General features: G+C 37.1%; 2 protein-coding genes across 2 annotated transcripts; one reads left to right on the top strand and one right to left on the bottom strand.

Moving 5' to 3' along the window:
- The first annotated feature begins 3,045 nt into the window (after positions 1–3,045).
- On the top strand, positions 3,046–4,221 carry LOC105441810 (growth hormone secretagogue receptor type 1-like). Its single transcript, XM_030989184.1, has 2 exons — positions 3,046–3,777; positions 4,150–4,221. Exons 1-2 carry the CDS (start codon positions 3,085–3,087, stop codon positions 4,219–4,221), a joined length of 765 nt encoding a protein of 254 aa, XP_030845044.1. The 5' UTR covers positions 3,046–3,084.
- A 713-nt stretch (positions 4,222–4,934) lies between these two features.
- LOC584538 (adenylate kinase 8) lies at positions 4,935–21,788 on the bottom strand. Its single transcript, XM_030989099.1, has 10 exons — positions 21,644–21,788; positions 19,246–19,330; positions 17,708–17,871; positions 16,629–16,779; positions 15,861–15,932; positions 14,429–14,632; positions 12,225–12,356; positions 9,833–9,922; positions 8,269–8,410; positions 4,935–6,437 (listed from the first exon to the last, which is right to left on the bottom strand). Exons 1-10 carry the CDS (start codon positions 21,725–21,727, stop codon positions 6,110–6,112), a joined length of 1,452 nt encoding a protein of 483 aa, XP_030844959.1. The 5' UTR covers positions 21,728–21,788; the 3' UTR covers positions 4,935–6,109.
- Between the last annotated feature and the right edge of the window lie 1,716 nt (positions 21,789–23,504).

Raw genomic sequence — 23,504 nt, 5'->3', positions numbered from 1 at the left:
ATTATGATTTTATTTATTTCAGTTCATTATTATATATTCATATCTGAATGAACTATGCCTTCTTGTCTACACATTTTCTTTCATTTCACTTTATTTCAACATGCACGGGGACAATTCAGTATACATTGCCCGGTCATGTGAGCCGGGAGGGGGGGGGGGGGGTGATGTTTACTCAAACTTTGAAACAGTCCTTCGGTCTCTCAGCACAAGATGCAATTGTTTTGTTTATGTTAATTTACATTGCATTTAATACCGGCTGACAGCAAATTTAATGGACAATGAAACTTTAACCTTGAATCTGGGGGACTTCACCCAGACATTTTCTAAAGGCTCATAAAGTCACTCTCCAATCCATGAATTAATCAATTGCGATATCAAACTGCTCAATCAATACCTTCATTCTGCGAAACCATCACAAATAAAAAAAAAACAACAACAACCGTGAGACGCAATATACTTTGTGTGAGTATCGCATATTGCAGTGCACATTTCTCAAGTAAATAGCAGTTGCCCCTCAATAAACGGTATGAAGTAATATTATCATGAAACAAGACACTTGAGAATAAGTTGCATTACTTGATGAAATGGTGAGGTGTGTCTCAGTCAAGTGCAAACATGACGAGGAAATGGAATAGGGAGGGGGGTTGCCACGGCCATGATAATGGTGACGACGACCATGGCAAAACAAATATGAACATATAAATATAAGAAAGAAGATACAAACACTATTAAAGTGGTTAAATAAAAAAATAATACTGGGCACATTCAGGGGAGGAAATATAATATCTTAAATTTGGTTTTTCATAATTCCAAATGAATAAATTAATAAATGAAATTAACACAAATTTAAAAAAGAAATCTTGAATTATCAATTTGCCGAAAACGCCACACTCACCTGGCGCTCACGAAATCGCAAGAAATTAAAATGAAGAAAAAAAATCATCTCATTCAGGTGCCCAAAAGATTTTGCTACAAAATTTACTGACAGCAATTAAAAGAACTAAGGTGGGGGTAGGGGATGGAGTTTACAATCCACCCCTAGCTATTCCGGTGATGTTACCCAGTCTGGTATTACATTGTTGGGATCGTGCAAATATTTGAGCATTTGAGAGCTTCAATGTGCAGGTAGCCGAGCAGAAGATGAAGAGGATAATGGATTAGAACAAGAATTAAGAAAAAGTATGAATGTTGATAATATTGATAATATCAATTATATGATGGTCATAATGACGGTGATGATGATTAGAATGACGAAGTTGGTGATGAGGATGATAATGATGATGATGATGATGATGATGATGATGATGATGATGGTGATGAGGATGATAATGATGATGATTATAATGATGGTGACGAGGATGATGATGGTAATATATGATGATGATGATGATGATGATGATGATGGTAATGATGATGATGATGATGATGAGGATGATAATGATGATGATGATGATGATGATGATGATGGTGATGAGGATGATAATGATGATGATTATAATGATGGTGACGAGGATGATGATGGTAATATATGATGATGATGATGATGATGATGATGATGATGAGGATGATAATGATGATGATGGTGACGAGGATGATGATGATGATTGTGATGATGATGATGATGATGATGATGATGGTAATGATGATAATGGAAGTGGTGATACAAATGAAGATGGTGTAAGGTACGTAAGATGACGATGTTGATGTTGATATTGATGATGAAGATGATGAAAAGGATGTGGAAGATAAAGAACAAACGATGAAAACGACTAAGAAAAAAGTATGTGAAGCTATAATTTTTTAATTTAAATCTGTAATTGTCAAGTAGTATTTGAATACTGCAGAATAATACGAATATATTTTTTAAAGAGGGAGGAAGAAAGATGAGTTGTTTGGACCCGATTCTTAAAATGTTGTGTGTTCGTCGCAAACTGAAATGTATCAAGTGGAAAGTTAACAGCTGTTCCCTCTGTATACCTTGTATGCGGATGTCAATGAAATTCGATCTTGCTGCTTCCCTTGATAAATTGGTTTGTCAACACGCGATACAGATTGTAAAAGAGACGTACATGCAGGTTTGGTGTAGTTTGAAGCCTTAACCAATAATAACGAAGAGTGGAATAGATACGGGAGAACGGCACGTGCCAACCTTTAAGATGGCGGAACAAAAGGGAGAGAGAGAGAGAGAGAGAGAGAGAGAGAGAAAAGGGGAGACAACATAAAAAGGAAATGAAACAACCCCCTGCCACGCCCCCTTTACGGTATGGTCTTGTTCATTTGCATTTTGTCCACCTAGTATTCCCAATGCCCCCCCCCCCCTCTCCTCGATATCAGAGCAATGTATTTAAACATTTTTTTTTTCTTGAAAAGCAAAATTGAAATTCGTTTCCATGATCATATCTTTCGTCTCAATCATATTAGTGTATATACAGTGTTTCAAGGCCCGTAACTCTAAACTCCATGCTCTAAACTACTGTACTTTTGTTGAACTTTTGTACAAATTGTCTATTCCAACGAAAAAGAAACTTGCATAATAAAGGTCTCTCCTGTCCAGGCGCGGATCCAGGATTTCTTAGGGGTGGGGGCCAAAATTTGAAATCAATTTGAAATTTAGTGTGCTGAAATATGAAAATCGGCCAAAATTTCGCTCAGTGGGGGGGGGGGGGGGGGGGGAGGGGTAGTGAGCATTTAAAAAAAAAAATTTTGCCCTCAAAAATTGAAAAATTGCGACCCCGCCTTGAGCGCCAGGGGGCCCCATCTCCCCAAAAAGGTAAAATAAACATTAAAAAATGTAAAAATACAAACAAAATTCCCAGGGGGAGGGGGGCGGCCCCCTGGATCCGCCACTGCTCCTGTCTCCGGTACATTACAAACATACAGATAAACGGTAGCCCCGAGGTGGTGTTGCTCATCCCGTCTGTTTGATTCTAATGGCAAAATAACCACTCTTTGTTTTTAATTGCGATATCAGGCAATTCAACAATAAGTTTCCAACAGACTTCGGCGTATTTTACAGAAGTATAATCATAATCTTTGAACCTCTCTCTCTCTCTCTCGTTCCACATTGCAGGAAATCTACTCACGATGGGTGACCAGTTGATTGCAGATCCCGTATGTAATTACAATAATACCTACAACCTCTCGATGGAGCAGGAATACATAGAGGAGAATCTCGTCAAAGACCAAGTCGAGATCATCATCAAGTCATACGTCCTGCCATGCGTACTGGCATTCGGTCTCTTTGGGAATCTCCTATTCCTCTTCGTCGTTGCTCGCGTCCGATCAATGCGCACCATCACAAATATGTACTTGACCAATTTGGCCATCGCTGACCTGATTTACCTGTCGGTGGGGGTCGGCGAGAAACTGTGGAGGTTCCATGTTTCCCCGGTGAAGAATGACCACACCCCTTTCGGCAACATCGGCTGCATCTTCTTTCCCTTCGTCGTCGATATCACTTACACTGCATCGGTCTTGCTGGTAACCATGGTAACTGTGGAACGCTATTACGCAATATGTAAGCCATTTTGGCATCGACGGATGGCGACATGGAAACGAACAATGAAGCTCATCATCGCTACTTGGATCGTCAGCCTCTGTTTAGCCGCCATGTTGATACCCGGGCACTACCCAATGGTCTACAGGTGTTATATCTACCCAGACACTCCGAAATACGACGGATATCCATCAGTCTACGGTTACTGTGGTGCCATGAAACCATGGCTTATTGAAGTTGTGAATGGGTGCCAAGTCATTCCATTCTTCATCGCCATGGTTGTAAGTTCTACCCTCTACACACTTATCATCAAAAGCCTACACGCGCGCGTAACCACCGATATCGCTCTTAGCTCTGATCGATACCAAATGACGCACGTCCGCAATTCGGTGACCAAAATGCTTCTCGTCACAGGTATATTATTTTTCATATTACTCTTTCCTTACCAAGTCTCAACGTTTACCTATATGGTGGCAGGCATCATGGGTGATGATCATTATTTGAAAGTTGCTGACGTCTTGTCGCCACTCGCGCCCATATTTCAGACGTTAATGTATGTAAATTCTGCGTTGAACGCGTACGTCTACGGAATAACAAATGCGCGCTATCGTCAAGCTCTCATCAAAACATTTGCTTGCATTTGGGAGAAGCAGGAGACGCTTATGTCATCGATATCCATGAAATCCTCGACACAAACCATCGCTGAAAAGTTGGACAAAGAGTAGATCAGAGGCATGACATGATCAAAATAATGCATAACTTTAAAAGTCTTTAACCCGGCCTGAACCAGATCGCAAAGAGTTTCAAGGGCAATTTTTTGCCAATATAAATCTTCAGATTATGTAATATATTATCGTCATGATCTCACATTTCATTAATTGATGCACATGGCTATCAAAATTGCATAGGTTACTATTTTAAAGGTCTCTGTTTTATTTGAATTTGTAAAACAACGTCTATATCACGAAGAAAAAAAAAAAGGAATTGTAAAAACTTATTAGAAAGGAGATATTTTTCAAACTATATTATTGGGTGAGCAATTTAGAGTAGAAGTTAATGAATATTTGGCCAAGGGTAACGACCAAATTTTGTAAAGATGTTATTGTTATAAGTCATGTACATAGAAAATGTATATCATATATATAATGTATATATATATATCATAAGCGTACACAATTAAATCATTTATATTTAGTATAAATACCTTTAATTGCAAGGTTATTAATTTCTGATTGAATGAGACATTGTGTAAATACATATTTGTAAATGAATAACTTGTTTCAATGACCGATCTACTTTTTTTCTTCATTGTTTTAAATTTGTATAGATAAACAGATATTTGAAACAATCCCACTTCTGTTCAACCTCTTTAAAGTATATGTAGTCTGAAACAAATATTGCCTAGACCATGAAGCAAGAAAACAGTCTCTTCTCCTGATTTCAATTTGAAATTTTATTTTATTGAACATTATATAGCCATACCAAACAGCATAAACTCTGGTAGGTAATATACCATGTACAAGGACATTAGAAATATCTTAAATATTGTATATGTACAGATCTAAATTACCAGCTAAATATATATATACATGTATATACATTTATGAATTGGTACTAGTCAACATGGCAAAAAGACAAATATATATTTACTTTAAAAATAGCATGTTGATCTGTAAAAGAAGAAAAAAGGGACACAACTAAAATGACTACTTCTCTGAAAGATTTTACAAATATTTAAATAATTTCTGAATCAAATGTCTCATTAATAAAGTGTGTGCTATCATAAAACAAACTGACTTTTCTTTCATCTTTTTGGTGTGCACATTTTATTTTTCTTCATAAGAACATAATATTATATAAACTAATAACTTTCCATGTCATCCATTTAACTTTCCTATAAGATCATTAAAGAGTCTGTGAACATGTTGTATGATGAGTGATCATATCGATTGAGCACTGAATATTTGAGACATCAGAAAATAGGTCCCATTGTCGGATATCTGCCTAGTTGGTCGTTAAAGGTGTTGTGATAAAAGAACCCACTATTATTATTATTATTATTATTATTATTATTATAAGACTGTTAGGAGCTTCAAGCACTTTTGCACGGTGACTTCACCTTTAAAAAAAAATTCTGGATTGAGGAAAAATAAGGAACTTGAAAATGAAAACGTCTGTTTGAGATAAATAAAATAATTAATTCCTTTAAAATTCAAAAATGAAGAAAACAAACTTACAGACTGACATCCTTTAACCCTTTAAGTACCAAATGTGGTTTCAACTTTCCAGTTGTGATATTTTATTGAATATCTTCGAACAAAGATAGCTTGTATGCCTTCATGAAAAAAATCAGTTCATGAATAAGTTCAGGAATCGTGAAATTAAACATTATTGACCAATATTTGTATCAAAATGAACAATGAAAAACAGATAACTTGCCTAGCAAAATTCAAATCGTGATGATACGAGTAAAATTTTGTGGCCTTTTCAGGAACTTGGTCCTTTATACTGTCTTTGAAAAAGTGTGGGATGGTACTGATTATTGTTCTTGGACACCTCTTCACTACTATGCTCTATTGGAAAGCTGCTTCCTTTCGCAATCATCGACCATATCTAGTCCTGGGTGGGGAGAGTCCTCGGGAGAGGGCTGACCAGCATGCTCTCCACACACTCAAACACCGTGTGTGGATCCTGGTCGGCGTTGATGTGCTGCGCATCCTCGTAGAAGTCGCTGATCTCTTCCGAGTAAGCGTAGTACGCCGCCAGACGCTCGCGGATCTTCTCCTCGAGGTCCGAGGGATGCTGGGCGGTGCGGTCCTTGATGTCGGACGTCGGGGCAGGGTTGTAGAGGGCGTGGTAGCGGTTGCCGCTGACGGCGTCTAGAGATCGCAGGGTGAGGCGCTCGTAGACAGAGTCGTTGGGGACATCCAAGTAGAACACCCTGATGGACCAAAGAAAAATGAGAGAAAATCGTGTTGGAAAGGTACAACCAAGAATCACATGTATGGTGAGATTCGTATGTAGATGGGAGTATACTGGTATACCCAGATAAAACAAAGTAAAACAAGAGAGAAGTGTAGAAAACGTAAACAAGGTTATACAGTGAATGCGACCTGTGCCCCTAAAAACTAGAAAAGGAACAATATGCTAGTTATCAGTGAGCTAAATTATATTCTGCAGGATTTTTCACATTTTTTTCCATATTATGGTAAGCTACAATTTCAATGTACCAAGTTACATATATATGAAGATCATTGTACATACAAAATCGAATATGGTTTAAAAGGATTATATATATATATTTGTATATACATGTACATGTTAATATACATATTAAATGATTAAAACAATTGAAATAAATATCCTTGAGAGTTTACTTCTTTGATATGAGCGGTTTCAATTTCATTTCTTCAGAAACCGGTCGTAGTGAAGAAGTGAAATCTTAAAGATATTTACTCCAACTGTTACAATCATTATTTGTATATATTACTGTGAGGGAGGATTACCCATATTGAATCATTTGTTCTTATATATATATATATATATATAAAAACAAAACACTCATACACAAACATACATTGGGACCGATGAAATAACCTTGTTACACCAGGGGCGGTATTCTGAACCCTGTGTTATCTCTAATATTGTTGTATCTTTGGAGATAAGATGAAGTTGGTATTCTGAACATTGTTGTAACTTTTGTGTTATCTTTTGTTGTATCTTTTCTCTCATCTCATTGGCCGCGCCTGCGCTCATAGTTTGGTGCGCTTGTAATTGTGCGTATTATTGATAAAGTGGCGTTTAATCCTCATTTGCATATGCGCACGAGAGATAATATGTCGAGATAATTGGTATTCTGAAAGTTGTATCTTTTATCTTATCTTATCTTGCATGGTATTTACAACAATATTTACAACAGGTAGGGGGTTGTTGTATCTTTTGTGGTGATATAATGGCGGCAATATTTCTTGCCCAAAACCAACTTCGTGCCAATAAACAAGTAAGAAGAAGATTGTGTGTTGACCGGAAACATCACAGATGAGAACTTTCTAAGATATTACATGCTAGGATATGACGATTTTAATGCTCTCATCTTAACCAACATAGTGAAAGCGTGATTTGTCTTCATGATCCACATTCAACAGCGCATTATGATGACGCGCGTAATAAGCGCTCAAACAACTAATTAGGCCCAAGATTAGTATGCGCTAGGCGCATCTTCAGATATGGCATAAAGTATTTCTATTGGTTGACCTACTTATCATGCTTTTATAAAACAGATTTTGATTGGTAGGGTCCATACAAATGGGCGTGTCAACAGTGGTCAAAGATATGATAGAGGCGGTCCTTCAAGAGATAACACAGGGATAAAATGATGTTCAGAATACCAACTTACAACAATATTAGCGTAGTGCTATCTCTGTGAGATACAACAAAAGATAACACAAAACTAATTACAACAATGTTCAGAATACCACCCCAGGGCTGCATCCTAAAAGACCACAAGAAAGAGGGTATTGAAATCTGACCTTACAACTGAGAGTTTGCTATATACAGTCAAACCTGCATTAGTGACCACCTGTCTACAACAACCACAGTTTTTGTTTCCCTTGAAAATGGTTTCTCATTGAAACATGTACTTAAGGAACCTGTCTACAAAGACCACCTGTCTACAAAGACCACTTTTTGTGCTTCCCTTGGGCGGTCGCTATAGACAGGTTTGACTGTATAACAATGGGTCTTAATAATCTTATCAAAATGTCCTTGCCTACCTGTTGGGTTCGTGGCCTGCTGCTGTGAGATTCTCGGCTTGCTCCCTCGTACGCGGAAACCCTCTCAACACCCATCCTCGAGTGGAACAGTCCACCTGACTCAACCTCTCGTCCAGGAGTTTCAGGATGAGATTATCAGGGACTGTGCATGCATGAGAAACAAAAGAAGTTCCAATTCAATTTTCCAATTCCAATTCGTTTTGAAACCAAAAACAGTATACAAATCATGCGTGTCTGAACATTATTGATACAGTGTAAATGGTCAGGATGCCCCTAAAAACCAAGGCTTTATTGATGGGACCCCTAATACATAAAGAAATATATATAGAATAAACATTAGATACAAACAAACTTAATTAAAAACATACAGGTGAAGGGAAATAGGAATAGATGAAATAAGAAAACCTAGGGAGGAGAGATGAAATGAAATGTTTATTCGACGTAGGTAGTTATTATTGAACGTTTGAGTTTGGTTTTAAATAAAGTAACATTACTGCTGGAGATTAAATCAGAAGGGAGGGAATTCCATATCAAGGACCAGCAAATTTAAATGCAAATTCCTAACTTCAACCTTTGCCCCAAACCTTTACGCTAAATTTAACCTAAAACCAAATTAGAATATCTTTGATGAAAACTAGCCTGAAGCAATTGTTACTACAAGTTCAATTCAGAAACGATATTGTAATTAAAAAGTATCGTGAACATGAAACATATAAATACGTAATTTTAAAAATTTAAATCTCACTCTCGAAGATCAGAAGATCATTTGACTAAAGAGATGAAACTTCTATTCTGTTCTCATAATCCCACCAATACAGATGTACAGTATATACCACCAAAACTCTTATACTCAAACCCTAGATAATAATCGGGGCCACTTCATTCACAAGACTTTTATGATGGTTATAAATTCCTCTGCTCCTTCTTTTGCAAAGTTCATTCACAATTACCTGCGTGGTATATAAGCCTAAAACAAATAGATGATACCGATTTTATGGTAATGTACATGATCAGCTGGTACACACCTGTTGCAGAGGGTACTGTGTACAGTGCACTTTATCAAACTAATTTATCTTCAATGTCATGGAAAGACTTCCAGAAGCATGATTAATTTGACGTCAAGTGTCAGAGTTATTTATTTAACCATTAGCTTTCCACATTTTTCAGTTACATCTTTTATCCTTGTTAGTGTTCAAACATTGCAATAGCACTTTTTCTTCTCTCGTTGTCACTCAGATCTCTTTTGTTTTAAATTTTAGTCTTTGTTTTTGCAGGAAACAACTGTTGATGGAAATGCAGATTTGGTAGGGAAGGAAAGGGGAGTGGGATGTGCATTTTTCATTTACCGGTAAACCAAATTTGCCACACTTTAAATAAACACCTGCAAGTACAAAATGGGATTAAAAAAAAAAAATGACTATACGACTTATTAGAAATAATTAAGTCTCTCACAAAATTTTGTGCAAAAAATTGAGACATATATAATGTCACACCGACCCCCTAGTCTGAGATTAATAAGAAGAATTAAAAAAAAAAATTATTACTTTGATGTGATACGACTTACCAAGCATTTTTCTCTCGACATAGGGTTTGATGGCCTCACCAACCTTGGATTCACTTGCGATAGCTTCGTTCACTAGCTGACCTGAAGAAACTGTTCATTTAAAAGTGAGAAAGAAAAAGAAAAGTTGTTTTTAGACAATGCCTTATCCTTCATGACATGATATTGGATCACACACATTTCTTTTAATAATAACAATAATATTGATGATAAATATAAAAATGATAATAAAAATATTAATAATAGTAAAAATAATATAATAACACAAAAATACTACTACTACTACTACTACTACTACTACTACTACTACTATACTCTTACTAATATTACTACTACTACTAATATTAATACTACTACTACCACCACTACTACTACTACTACTACTACAACCAGTACTACTACTACTACTAAAAGTTTTACCATTACTCAATACTAATGTTTCCTTATATTTCAATGAAAGAGATTATAATGATCTCATATTCACTTCCACTAAATTAGGTAATAATTATAGATACAAGGTAGTAGAAGGATGCAGCACAGATAAGCATTCATCATGTAGCCGACACATTGTGTTCAGCTGTACAAACACATCTATCCATACACCATCCTGACAACACATATATGTTTACAAGGATGTCTCAAGGTTGTGGAAAAATTAAAATAAAGACGAAGAAAAAAAAAACAGCCTGAATTCCAAATATTATTTAGGACTTGGGACTTTATATAAGTCTGAAAGAAGATGTCATGACTGAAAGCATAAATTCAAGTCTCCCCTATCAACAATGGTATGCAACAACATTTGCCCTTTCAAAGGAAAAATCTAATTGAACTAGACCTAGTTATTCATGAGTAAATACTACATAAAAGGATAACTACATACACTGTATGCTTGAAACATATCATCAATAAATTCACACCTTGACTATGAACAAACAACCCTAGATCAGGTAGTCTTTAGGGATCCCCTTATACAGTGAAACCTGCTTTAGCAAGCACCTGTATAGAAAGACCATCTGTCTATACAGGAGCTCGCTAAAGCAGGTTTCAGCGTAGAAAAACCATCTGTCTATTAAGTCCACATTTTCTGTTTTCCTTGAATGCTGTTTCTCATAGAAATGTCCTAAAAAAACCTGTACATAAAGACCACCTGCCTTTAAAAAAAAAAACATGTTTTTTTTCTCCCTCGAGTGGTCTTGATACGCAGATTTCACTGTACTGTAATTTAGACCAAATTTTGCTTGCATGAAATATTTGCAAATTTTGTGATTTGTAAGAGATTCGCAAAGTATTCATGCCACAACAAAACTGAATAACAAATGACACACCACTGCGTGGAAAAACGGATCTCTTTTGAAAATTGCAAAAGTTTCCAGAATAGGAAAGAAAGTGAGAGAGAGAGAGGTATTCTTTTGATTTTGTCCTACGGAGGACTACCTGGTATTGCATGGATAGAGATAGAGAATTAAAGCCCCACTGCACATAGCTACTTGCACCCTCCATATAGCAAACAGTGCCTAATCGGTGCCTGTTGGTCCCCCACGATCCCCTTTTCTTATGTTAATTGAGAGCTGATTTGATGAGATACATGTAACCACCTGTCAGTGACCTTGCAGGGAGGTCTAATCCTCCCTGGCCAAACTAGTGCAGATGGTTTTTAAGAGAAGTGTTCTTTTGTGAGAGGAGTCCTGAGGAGGACTGGTGAACTGGGTTATGAATGTAAAGAGATATTGAGGTTTAAAGCCTGCCTGCACTAATTTGGCCAGGGGGATTAGACCTCCCTGCAAGGTCACTGACAGGTGGTTATCTCATCAAATCAGCTCTCAATTAACATAAGAAAAGGGGATAATGGGGGACTCTTATCATGTAGTCAGGTTGACTGTTCATCATCATGAGTGGAGATGAACAGTCAATGAAGCTGACCTGAAGAAATTGTTCATTTAAAAAGTGAAGAAAAAACAAGTTTGTATTTAGACGATGCCTTTTCCCTATGGTATGATATTGTATCAATACAGACATCACTATTTATCATAAGTGGAGAGGCACAGTCGATGGAGACGAACTGTCAACCTGTTTGGAATGTCGAGTCCTGATCCCTCTTTGCATTCATAACCAGATTAACCAGTTTTCTTCAGGACTTTTTTTAAAACACCTCTCTTTAATTTCTCCCCGTCTATACACACAATACCAAGTAGTCCTCCATAGGAAGAAAACCCCAAAATACCTCTCTCTTACTTTCTTTTCTATCCCCTCTCATACCCAACAGTCCTTCTCCGGACTATACTCATAATGAAACCGCAAACTTATGAATTCATACACACCACCACGCATAACCTAACCTTAAAAGATCATCCAAAAGATTCTGGTTTTACTAAAAGTAATTGACTGCTCGACATACCGTTGATGATGCCATACTTGCTGGCCAGCAGGGCGGCCTGGACGGTCTTACCGCTACCGGTGGGACCCAGGAGGACGATACGAGGATTGTGAGGTGCCAAGGATCGAGTCTTGGAACTCAGGAATGTTGTTACTGCAGATGGAGAAGAGAGGTAACATTATAAATGATATTATTACTACTACTACTACAACTACTAATAACAATGAAGAATAAGAAAACTATGATGATAACATGATAACATGATATGATAATATATCGTCCTTGTTTTCACGAAGTGACGGTAGCGAGGAAAATCGTAACGCAAAGTGAATGCAATTTTTTTTTACTACCGTCACTTCGTGAAAACAGCGACGATATGATGGTGATGACAATGACAATGATGAGGATGATGAAGATGATGATGATGATGATGAAGATGAAGATGAAGACAATGATAGGGATCATCATGATGATGATGATGATGATGATGATGTTGATGATGATAATGATGATGTTGATGATGACGATATCATGATGATGTAATCAGCAGTAATACGGTACTGTTGTCCCTGAGATATGATATGGTATATGGTGATATGATGATGATGATGATGATGACAATGATGATGATCATGAAGATGATGATGATGATAATGAGGATCATGAAGATGAAGATGATGATGATGATGATGATGTTGATGGGGATGATGAAGATGATGATATGATGATGAGATGATGTCATCAGCAGTAATACTGTTTTCCTTTCCCTGAGGGCCTGGCAATCACATCATTATACCTCTAGCATTAAAAAAATGTCTTCTCACAGGTACCTTGTCTAAACTCTCAAACTTAACGTGATCTCTAAACAGTTGGAAAAAAGATTTGTGAATTCATTGACAATCAGCCATGCATGAGGTCTTTCGTCTATGTCTGATCGTCAACAAAACAGATTTGAGTCTTTTGTCAATTCCATTTGTTGCTAGGACAGGCAACCAGTGAAAACATACTTTTAAAATCAAATTATGGAAATGCAAGCATCACTCTAAACAAACAGATCTTTGTTATTCCTTGCTCATTTTCCTGATTGAGGTGTCATATCATATGAATTAGGGCAGAAACTGAACTTTCTAGAAATGTGATTTCTCTTTGAAATTCAGATACCGCCTGCCAAATGACATTTTGGTTCCCTCTCTTTGTATTAATTTTAATCACTCATGCATGAAATAAGCATCATATGAGTTGCATCAAATGAAAGAGGAGGATCTAAGCTTTACAAATATGTGTCATTTAAAAACATTGATAACTCTTGGTTTCGTTTTTTCAGGTACGCACTGTATAATCTCTGGAGCATATAACAAAGAAGAAAAAAAGCTACATGTAAGGAAGGAAAGAAGACTGAAACAATATAAAAAACACCTAGATTAAAATCTTATCTGAAAAAAAAAGATGAAAAGGAATAATAAAAAAAAAACCTTTGAACAAAGTTAAAGTTGATGAGTTGTGAGCGAAGACTTTTGACCTATAATAGGGACTTTTAGATTCTGCACGACGAGAACGCAGACTGCCCTTTTAAGGCAATGTGACGTCACTGCCAGTGCCTTAAAAGAACTCACATTGCCTTAAAAGGGCAGTCCACGTTCTCGTCAGTCAGAATCTAAAAGTCCCTATTGTTACTGATCCATTCCTCTCTCTACAATAATATATAGTGTAACAATATCGTTGTGGTTAACTTGCAGTGAGCTAAAGTGTACCTATAAAATGAGCTGCCATACACTATCAATGACCACATTTCTATTAAATTCTATTCTTTAAAAAATAAAAAATAAATAAAAAAATAAATACACGTAAAATGATCAAGGGTGATGGTGGGGGCTAAAGAAAAGGAGAATTTAAATGAGAGTTGAGTTTGAAAAAAAGAGGTTTTATAAATCTGAGTGCTTTAAAGCACAAGGCGTTCAAGCAAGTTATAGAAAGACGTTTTACATTTACATCAATCTCAGGGACTGTCCATTTATGGAAGACAAAACAATTGTGATATTTTTTTTTTTTTTTTTTTTTTTTTTAAATCAGGAAACCGGGTTGTTATCAGGCCTGAATGATAGTTTTCAGTTTGCAAACAAGGTGTCTGCTATTCCACACCTATGAATTGTAGTTTATATTACATTATCCTAAATACCTAGAAACAAGTACATCACAACTTCCCCATTACTTAATTTACTATTTACCTTGCGAGTAGACATCAGCTTTTGGTTGATCGGCATTGATGGACTTGGTGTACTGCTCATAGGCTACCTTGAGACCCGGGATGAAGCGATGAAAGAGGATCAGTCGATCCACCATGGCCTCCTCTCCGCACCCCTCAGGGGGTTCCACCAGTCTCTTCTCCACATCACCATTACCGGGGTAGTCGAACGTGGTGTGGTATACATCTGTAGGAGGACAGAATACGGTTATTATGATAATAATATTAATATTCTGTGTTTACATAGCACTGCATACATCTACGATGCCTCTTCCAATCCGATCCAGTCCAGGAATTTATAAAGCGCCAATATCTAGTTGCCTAATCAAATGCGCTGATGAGACTGAAAAACTACAAATAATGTCTGTATGTTCATGATTCTAACTGGGAAAGACAAAAAAAGCAGTGACTAATTGTAAGCAATCTGAAATATGTATGTCTTTAGTGGAGTTCTGAAAGTGCGGTCTGAGTAACGCTTTACAGAAATATTACCTCGGCCATCGGATTCAGGCTTGACAACACACAATGTATGCACATTGTACACTCCCTGGGGATCATTGCAGCCAGGAGCCATATTACAGACACTCAAAATGTTGAGCAAATTATAATGGCTTTCTCATCCTACCAGGTATCCATTTAAACCATGGGTAGTGAGAAGCAATGTACATAAAATGCCATGCTTTAAGGGATTACGTGCCACGCTGGGGATCAAACCCACGTTCTATGCGCATTTCAAGTCAAGTGTTTGTACACCATGAATCTACTACGAAACTTCTACGCCTTTCCATTGTTGTCACCATTAGCTTTCTGTTATTCGCATTTATTACCGTAGCCAACTGAGTCACCACGATTCAATATTTGAACATTAATTTGATTTTTTTTTCCATATACATCAAATGGAATTAAAATCAACACAAAAGATGTGACAGGGCCACATTGAGGCTCCAAATCACCAAAGGAACCTAAATCTGACAATGGAGAAAAGTAAAATAAAGGTGATCCTTCTGTGATCTTTCTGAATAGAGAGGAAAAATAAACAGAATATGAAGAGCTCCACATGGACTTTTTCACAGGGGGTCTGGATTACATTTTCAAAGGTGTGCATCATCGCAGAACTAACCCCTATGTTATCACCTTTTAATTTGGAGGTGAAGACTTAGATTTTGGATGTCCATGTGTCCTGGGCTGTTGTTGGGGTCAGGCCCTTTTAGTTATCTTCAGAATATGAAACTATAAAGTAAAATTACCAATTGTGACATCAGACAGAATGCTTACTACTTGATATCTGTCTGATTAATCATTATGCAGCAAACAACTGCAATGCAATGGTGTACATGTAAATCTCATATTCCCCTTATTCTCCCTCTGGACACCATAGCACCAATGCTTTGGAGATAATTAAGAGGAAAACTTACCCCCTGTCTCGGGATCAATCCTCTTGCCCATCTGTCTCTCAATCAGCACTGTGTCTGGGGCTTCCAAAACAACTGCATTAAAATAATAAAATGTATCTGTAAAAATAGCTATAAAGTATCAATCATCTAGGGTGGGTAACTGATTCTACAGCATATTTTTTTTTAAATTGCAAGCACTTTGATGAGGAAATATGTTTTCCAAAAAGCACAGGGAAAGTCTGTTTTTGACAGCCATGGTAAAGTTAAGGATTGGTGAAAATGAAATACAAACTTCATCCTTAATTATTGACTGCCTATTCATTTCCACCCAAACACCCAGACCTCTATTCCCCAACTCTTCTTTTACTCTCATTTATATTCTCTGTCTGCTACTCTTCCTTCTCCTTTCGCTCTCTCTGTCTTATCTCTACCATCTCTGTCTCTGCCATCTCACATCCTCTCTCTCCCTCTCGTTTCTCCCTCTCTACTCTCCCGTCTGCTATTCTCTCCCAATCTTTTCTCATTCCATCCACATCCATAACTAAGCCTCCCTTTCTTACAGTCATTACTCCTCCCTTCCCTCTCCCGGCTCCCTGATTTTTATTTCCTTTCTTTCTTTCTTTTTTCTCTCCATTTTTATTTCTTTTCCTATTTTCAATCCTATCTCTCTCTCTCTACCTCCCTCCATCTCTCTCTTCCCCATCTCTCTCTCTCTCTCTCTCCCTCCCCCTCTCTTTCTCTCTCTCCCACCCCCTCTCTTTCTCTCTTTCCATCCCCTCTCTTGCTTACCAAAATGTTTAGGGTTGATGCCGATCTCCTGCAGGGCCAGGGCCTGTTCTCTGGTGTCCGGGAACCCATCTAAGACCCATCCCTTCCTGATGCAATCAAACAGCTTCACTCTGTTCCTGATCAGCTCAACCCACAACTCTGTCGGGATTGGCTGGAAAAAAAAATTAACAGATATTAAGAGATGTTATAAATTTTCATTTTACTGAGATGTTATAATAACAATAGAATATTTAATAAATTCCCTTTACTTTAGTTGTTGATGAAGAGAGAGATTTATACAGGGGTTGCGTAAACATGTGCAATGGTTACATCTAGGGCACATGTATGATTTTATTGATTTAATATTTCTTTTGGGAAAATATAATTTTCTTAGCTTTTCAGTACAGACAAAATGGGACAGGACCTTGAAAGGTATGTCGCAGAGTTGTCATTTTGTGTTTGATGCATTTCCACTATTAAAAATCCATAAATTCATTACTTTTCATCAGATTTCTCTCATTCTTTCATGCACTGATCTGTTTCTTTAATTGTGTGCTTCTATCACAATCAACTTATCATTTGGGAGGAGTTCCCCTTAAAGTTTGGCTATACGGTGCTCTTCTGACAGTCCACCAAGGCTTGCCCTTAAAGGTAAAGACCAGTTTTGGAAACGCCCCCCTTTCAAAAAATGAAATGCAAGCTCTTCTTACCAATCATGTGAAAGAATATGTTTTGACTAATACATGTACGTGATGATACAAATTTGCAGAGAAACTGTCTACTAGTTGATATATTTGGTAAATTATTATATCAATTTGGACCTGATAGATATCGCGCACGTGTCGTGCTCGTGTCGCGTAGTCCCATATACATCTTTATGTGCACAGTGATTGTAACTTTACCAAGACTGGGCCAAATTTCTTATCATTTTGTACACACTAATACTTACATGCTAGATGATCAACCTTTTCTGATCGATTCCACAACGTTTCTTTCACAATGCAATCGCATGACCAGAACTGGTCTTTATCTTTAACACCTATGGCACTCTTCTAGAGACCTACAAGTTCTACAACCAATACACATATATAATGCAATACCTCTCCGCTGGACTGGCAAGTTCTTGCTTTAGCTGCGGCGGTTGACACATCGTCTGCTAAGAGAGTCTCTTTGCTGATATAAGCTGCCTTCAGCTGATTGGACACCAAGCGAGCTATGGTCGTCTTGCCCGATGCTGGAGGACCATGAATAACAATTGCTGGAGCTGGACAAATGCAGAGGGTGAAATGATTGATGAATAAATTATGCACTATCCTCAAAGTGTCTACAGACATTCATACTCTATTTGTACATTGCTGAGTAAACCCCCCATCGGTATCTCAATGCCTCTAAAAATAATGACTCTGACATGCAACTACATGTACATGTTTCAACAGACATTATTCTTTTACACTTAAAAACTATGATTTTTAATGGACACATATGTACAATATGTACATTTAGTGCATGGCATGCTTGATTGACATACATGTGGCATACATGTGTGTTCTATCTTGGATTTACTTCACATTTTTTCCATCCTGATTATTTGTTACATATCCACCACCACCACCACCACTACGACTACTAGGGTAGAGCGTCCAGTATTCGGTCACGGGGAAATCGCTAATATTTTGAATTCTTACCTCTTTTATTTGGCAATCTACCCATCAAAAGAAAAGAAATTTATTCCCCTAACAGGATTTTATAGTCACTTAAAATATAGAATAATGATAAGCAAAATACTTCCGAAAGAAGACGGAGCATTTTTCTGCCCAGAATTCGGTCGCGCAGAATAGAATTCGGTCACGCGATTTGTGCGTGGTATCTCCGTTGCCAAGGTTGAAGGAGCGAAGCGTATTTGCGCACTATTTTCACACAATTGCGTGATAAAGCACTGAATGTCAATGCGTTGACCGAATACTGGACGAGCGATACCGCATGGTAAGGGTATCGTATAAATACCTCTTGCACATCGGCAAGTGCGTCATTTGCAAATTCGCTGCGATGGAGTGAACACGGAAGTGATTCTCTTCACAAACATACTAAATTCATTGCGACAGCACACGTAGTTGTTTCGCAATAGACTTCTACATATGGCTATGCATGTTAGCGCATGTGCTAACAGAACGCGGAAGTGCAGAAAGTTGTGCGACACTGACCAATTTCGAGCTAAGTTGGAGTTCTTTCCGGGGCCCTAAATCTGATTTAATTTTGAGAGTTAAGAAAATTTGTTCAGCTGCCTGATTTGTGCAAGTTTCGTGGCTCATAAATTATTTTTTAAATTGTTACAGCTGTTGAAACGGCTGTCTGACCGAATACTGGGAATGGACCGAATACTGGGCGCGCTACCCTACTACTAATACTACTACAACTAATACTACTACTAATACTACTACAACTACAACTACTACTACTACTAATACTACTACTACTACTACTAGCAATAAGAACAAGAACGACAACAATAACAATATGATGAAAAAGATGATGATGATGATGATGAGATAACAGTGATCATGATCATCACCATTAGCATTATCATGATCTTAATAACAATGACAAAAAACTATTTTAATTATCTGCATTAAATACTTACTGTCATCATTTTCTCTCTTCAGTTGTTCAAGGAGATAATCCAATGGATCCTGTGGTTTGCTGATAATTAGACCTTCAATCAGTCTCTGATAGATAAAGAAACAAATAATGAAAATAGGTTTAATCTATATATTGTAAGGTTTATTTGGTCTCACGTATAGGCCTAAGATGGTACATGTGCATTATCATCACTCCAGCAAAGCATAGAGAGTCAATGCTAATGCGTATTGACCTCTAGCACTGCATGCTTGCTGTGAGTGTGAGGCAGTTATTATTAGACCCATACACAAATACACACACCACACAATAGTGCATAGACTGTATACAATCATGACGACTTTTATTTTGACATTTGGGCCAGTCACCACGAAATGAGTCCAGTGTCGCATTAGGCTCAATCGTAGTAATAGCGATGTATAGTGTGTATGTACTGAAAATTGACCCACCTACCACATTTAAGATTTTTCCAAAAATCGACTTATTAATGTCTTGTAGTTTATGTCCCCAGAGCTTAGGTCACGAAAATATCTCCTTCTAACATTTTTTGGCAAATAATATAGGCTATGTTACGCATCATTAACTTTACACCTAATTATCTAAAAACTGGGTAATCCCATTGTTTATAAAGTCCAATTAGGTTTTTGTTCATATTTCTGGATATAATTTATCAATTTTAATGTGTGACCCCTAAATTTAAAGCTTACTTAATGTAGATTCATATAATACTTAAAAACAGGAATAAAAATTTTGACCAACTGGACTCATTTCGTGGTGACAGGCCCCATTAAATGAATATTTATTTAATTTTGGGTATGTTTAGTTGGGTATCTCCATGCCGGAGTTACAGGTCAAATTTTGGATATTTTTTTTTCTTTAAAAAAATGTTGTTTCTGTAAAGGTGATCTGTGTTTTAACAAGCTGTGCTTTTTAACAGACCACCTCTTTTTCCACATTTGTTAAAGTCTTTATAACTGTTTCATTGTTAATGTATTTATGCTAGTTGACGATGAACTTGTTACTACTGTTCCTGAATGAAATGTTTTTTTATGCAAGTGGAAAGAAATAAATAAATCTTGAATCTTGAATCTAGGTTTCTGAACAGCGCCGAGATATCATCATCGTTTTTCCAAAAAATATTCCAAAAATAACAAGAAAATTGGGCACTAGTATAGTTCCGTATCCATTTTTTTTTAGCAGTTTAAAAATCCATTCTTAGCAAAGGAATTTTAGCCCAATTTTTAACTAATTTTAATCATAATCATATATTGCATTTTCCACCTGAATTTAGATCACATTCGACATCGGGAAACCTACGTTTAGGGCTTCGATGTCGACGTCGTCGCTCAGTACCGTCTCTACGCTGTAGTCCTGCACCTCAAACTGAAGCTATCAGTACAAAATTATGCAGACTTCTCGTATGGTTTATGGTATCGCGCATTCGAGAAGTCTGCATAAGTCTGCATTCAGTTAGAGGTGCAGGACTAACGCGTAGAGACGGTACTGAGCGACGACATCGACATCAAAGCCCTAAACGTAGGTTTCCCGATGTCGAATGTGATCCAAATTCAGGTGGAAAATGCAATATATGATTATGATTAAAATTACTTAAAAATTGGGCTAAAATTCATTTGCTAAGAATGGATATTAAACTGCTAAAAAAATGGATACGGAACTACATCTAGCGCTGAAAATTGACCCGAAACAGGTAATAATATAGGCCTAACGACTTTTAACTCCTGATCTTTATTTGGACATTTAATGAATATTTACTTCATTTTGGGTAGATCTATGTTTTAGTAGGGTATCTCCACACCAGAGTTACGGGTCAAATTTTGGATAGCGCCAAAAAAAATCATACAGTGAGTGAGAGAGCAGTTATGGAAGATTAAGAAAGCAACCAACACAAAGTGTCCTCTCTGCAATCTTGAGGAGGATACTGTAGTTCACGCTGTGGCTGCCTGCTCGACTACTGTCAACCTTCTGGAAGACCTTATCGACAGAGCAGTAGACTCCTGCACCAAATACACCACTGCTCAACACCCAGGACCCTTCCCATCTGACCTGCGCTATTCTCTTCTTGCCATATGATCCATACCTTCCCTCCACTGTCAATGATTCTATTTTAAAGATGACACTTCACTATCTTTACAAAATTCATGCCCATCGCCTGCACTCCATACCCTCCAACTAAGGATGTTATAACATATTTACAGCAGCATACTACTTCGAATGCGATAAACTCGCTGATCTCCGAAAAGCGGAGGGACAACAACAAAGAGATTGGTACACAAAAACAAGTGCGTGGGTTTGCATTACCTGCAGCACTCGAAGCAAACCGTTTTAGGAGATAAATTAAACAAGACTCATCATGGAAAAAGTGGGTTTCGATTGTTCCTTACCTTGTACAACTCAAATACTCCATGCCTCTCAGCGTACGTGCCAAATTGAGGTGGAATTCTTAGTGGTTTTTTGGTTTGATCCATTTTTTTTCCACACCCGCACAGATTGTTGATGCGGCGAAACAAGTTAGGTTGCTATGCCGCTTTCACTGAACATTCCGACCATATTAAATTTGATTTGTTATGGTACAGTCTAAAACACAAATAGTAAAAGAAAAAAAATTGGCTGAAACTAAAAACTTGTTTTATAAATCTTTGAGGACACCAACCTGTGTGCCATCCACGCCAAGAGGGTTACCATCATGCTCAAACTTGTTTTATTTATTGAGATCACGATTTTCAGTTTTAAAGTACATTATGCAGGGGGGGGGGGGGGGGCGTATTGACCATGTCAAATGGTCCTTTTCAAGGTCCCTTCGACAACATGGCCAATATCTTTATTACAGTGACATGACCCCCCCCCCCCCCGGCATCATCATCATCATCATCATCATCATCGACTTGTAAAAGTGGCGCGAGTAAACTCTTGTTAAAAAGACAGCAAAAGTAATCGCCGATATGAAACGAAATTTATCAAATTTGGTGGTTTACAACAACCAATTAAGACCAGTTAGCACTCTAAAATCAAATACATATATCTTTGAGATCCACACGACAATGATTGCGTTAAAAAAATTGTTGTTGTTTGTATTACTATTAATTGTGCTATTGAATATCAAACGAAACGTCTTCCCGCAAAACACAGAATGTATCTGGTACAAGACCATTAGAGATAGTGAAAAGTATACAAAATAATGATGAAAATGAGCAATGAACAGAGGAAAAATGTACAATGTGGGCACATAAATGCAGTAATGGTTTCTTCTTTACATGTTGCATAATTATGCCGCTATCAAAATAATTACGGTCGTGCTCAGATAATTAAAGCGTTTGTTTACTAGTGTACCATGCAAGCACTGACTAGCAATAGATAGATACATCATAATTTCACGTTCACTAATTGTATAAAGTGCTCCATTCTTTCAAGTACTCTTGTAAAAGTGTTTTCATTCGAAACAATGCAGAAACAAAATTAACACACAGACAAAGAAGGATAGGCCTACATCAGAACTAAAATTGCACATAAAATCACCCCTTGATGACTTAACGTTTGTCAGAGTATACATCGGGATAAATCTGAATGAACAGTATCATTTTTTTATTAATGGTTATTCTCGCAAAAAAACATCAAATAATACTAGATTGCTAACAGTTAAGAACGTCGCACTTCACAACATTACTACATTAACATTCTAAAGTGAGGGAAAGAATGAGCTCTTTTATTTTATATCAAAAGTTGTGTGGGTATATTTCAAGCATTCCGGTCTGAAATAAATTATTTACTAATAGGTCGAATCGGCTACGAGACGGATGGCTGTCGAACCACAGGTGTGACGTCATAATACGCCTCGTAACCTATTTGGCCTTATCTCTGTCATAAAGGTTCATCGAACATTTCAATGTTTATAATTTTATGAATGCAGTCTATTTTTTAAAACATTTGGAAATCCCAATGAAGAAGAATTGATTTTTTTCAAAAATCTTTCATATTACCCTATTCTGATTTCTTTCAAAGGTCGGTATATGACACCAGGTCAAAATGTGTTTCGAGGAGCTTCTAGCTAGCCTCGGCACAATGCTGTGGCTTGCATAACATTGAGGGGTAGTGTCATAATTAACGTGATTAAAGCACTGCGTATTTGATATGTACGTATCCCCAATCATAACCCCCGTCGATTACAATATATTGTATGTGATTTGTTATGAAATAATAAATTGAATTGAATTACTACTATTACTGCTACTACTACTACTACTACTA

The sequence above is a fragment of the Strongylocentrotus purpuratus genome, unplaced genomic scaffold, assembly GCF_000002235.5.
Source record: "Strongylocentrotus purpuratus isolate Spur 01 unplaced genomic scaffold, Spur_5.0 spur5_contig_841, whole genome shotgun sequence".
Classification (NCBI taxonomy): domain Eukaryota; kingdom Metazoa; phylum Echinodermata; class Echinoidea; order Camarodonta; family Strongylocentrotidae; genus Strongylocentrotus; species Strongylocentrotus purpuratus.
Note: the sequence above shows the minus strand (reverse complement) of the source record. Positions and strands in the feature narration are given on the sequence as shown.

Excerpts from the sequence above, each read along its gene's own strand:
- LOC105441810 (XM_030989184.1), top strand. The coding sequence starts at position 3,085 with ATGGGTGACCAGTTGATTGCAGATCCCGTATGTAATTACAATAATACC. Across the intron at positions 3,778-4,149 it reads CATTCTTCATCGCCATGGTT|GAGACGCTTATGTCATCGAT; the intron begins GTAAGTTCTACC and ends TGGGAGAAGCAG.
- LOC584538 (XM_030989099.1), bottom strand. The coding sequence starts at position 21,727 with ATGGATCAAACCAAAAAACCACTAAGAATTCCACCTCAATTTGGCACG. Across the intron at positions 19,331-21,643 it reads GAGTATTTGAGTTGTACAAG|AGACTGATTGAAGGTCTAAT; the intron begins GTAAGGAACAAT and ends TTTATCTATCAG. Across the intron at positions 12,357-14,428 it reads AGCTGATGTCTACTCGCAAG|TAACAACATTCCTGAGTTCC; the intron begins GTAAATAGTAAA and ends CTCCATCTGCAG.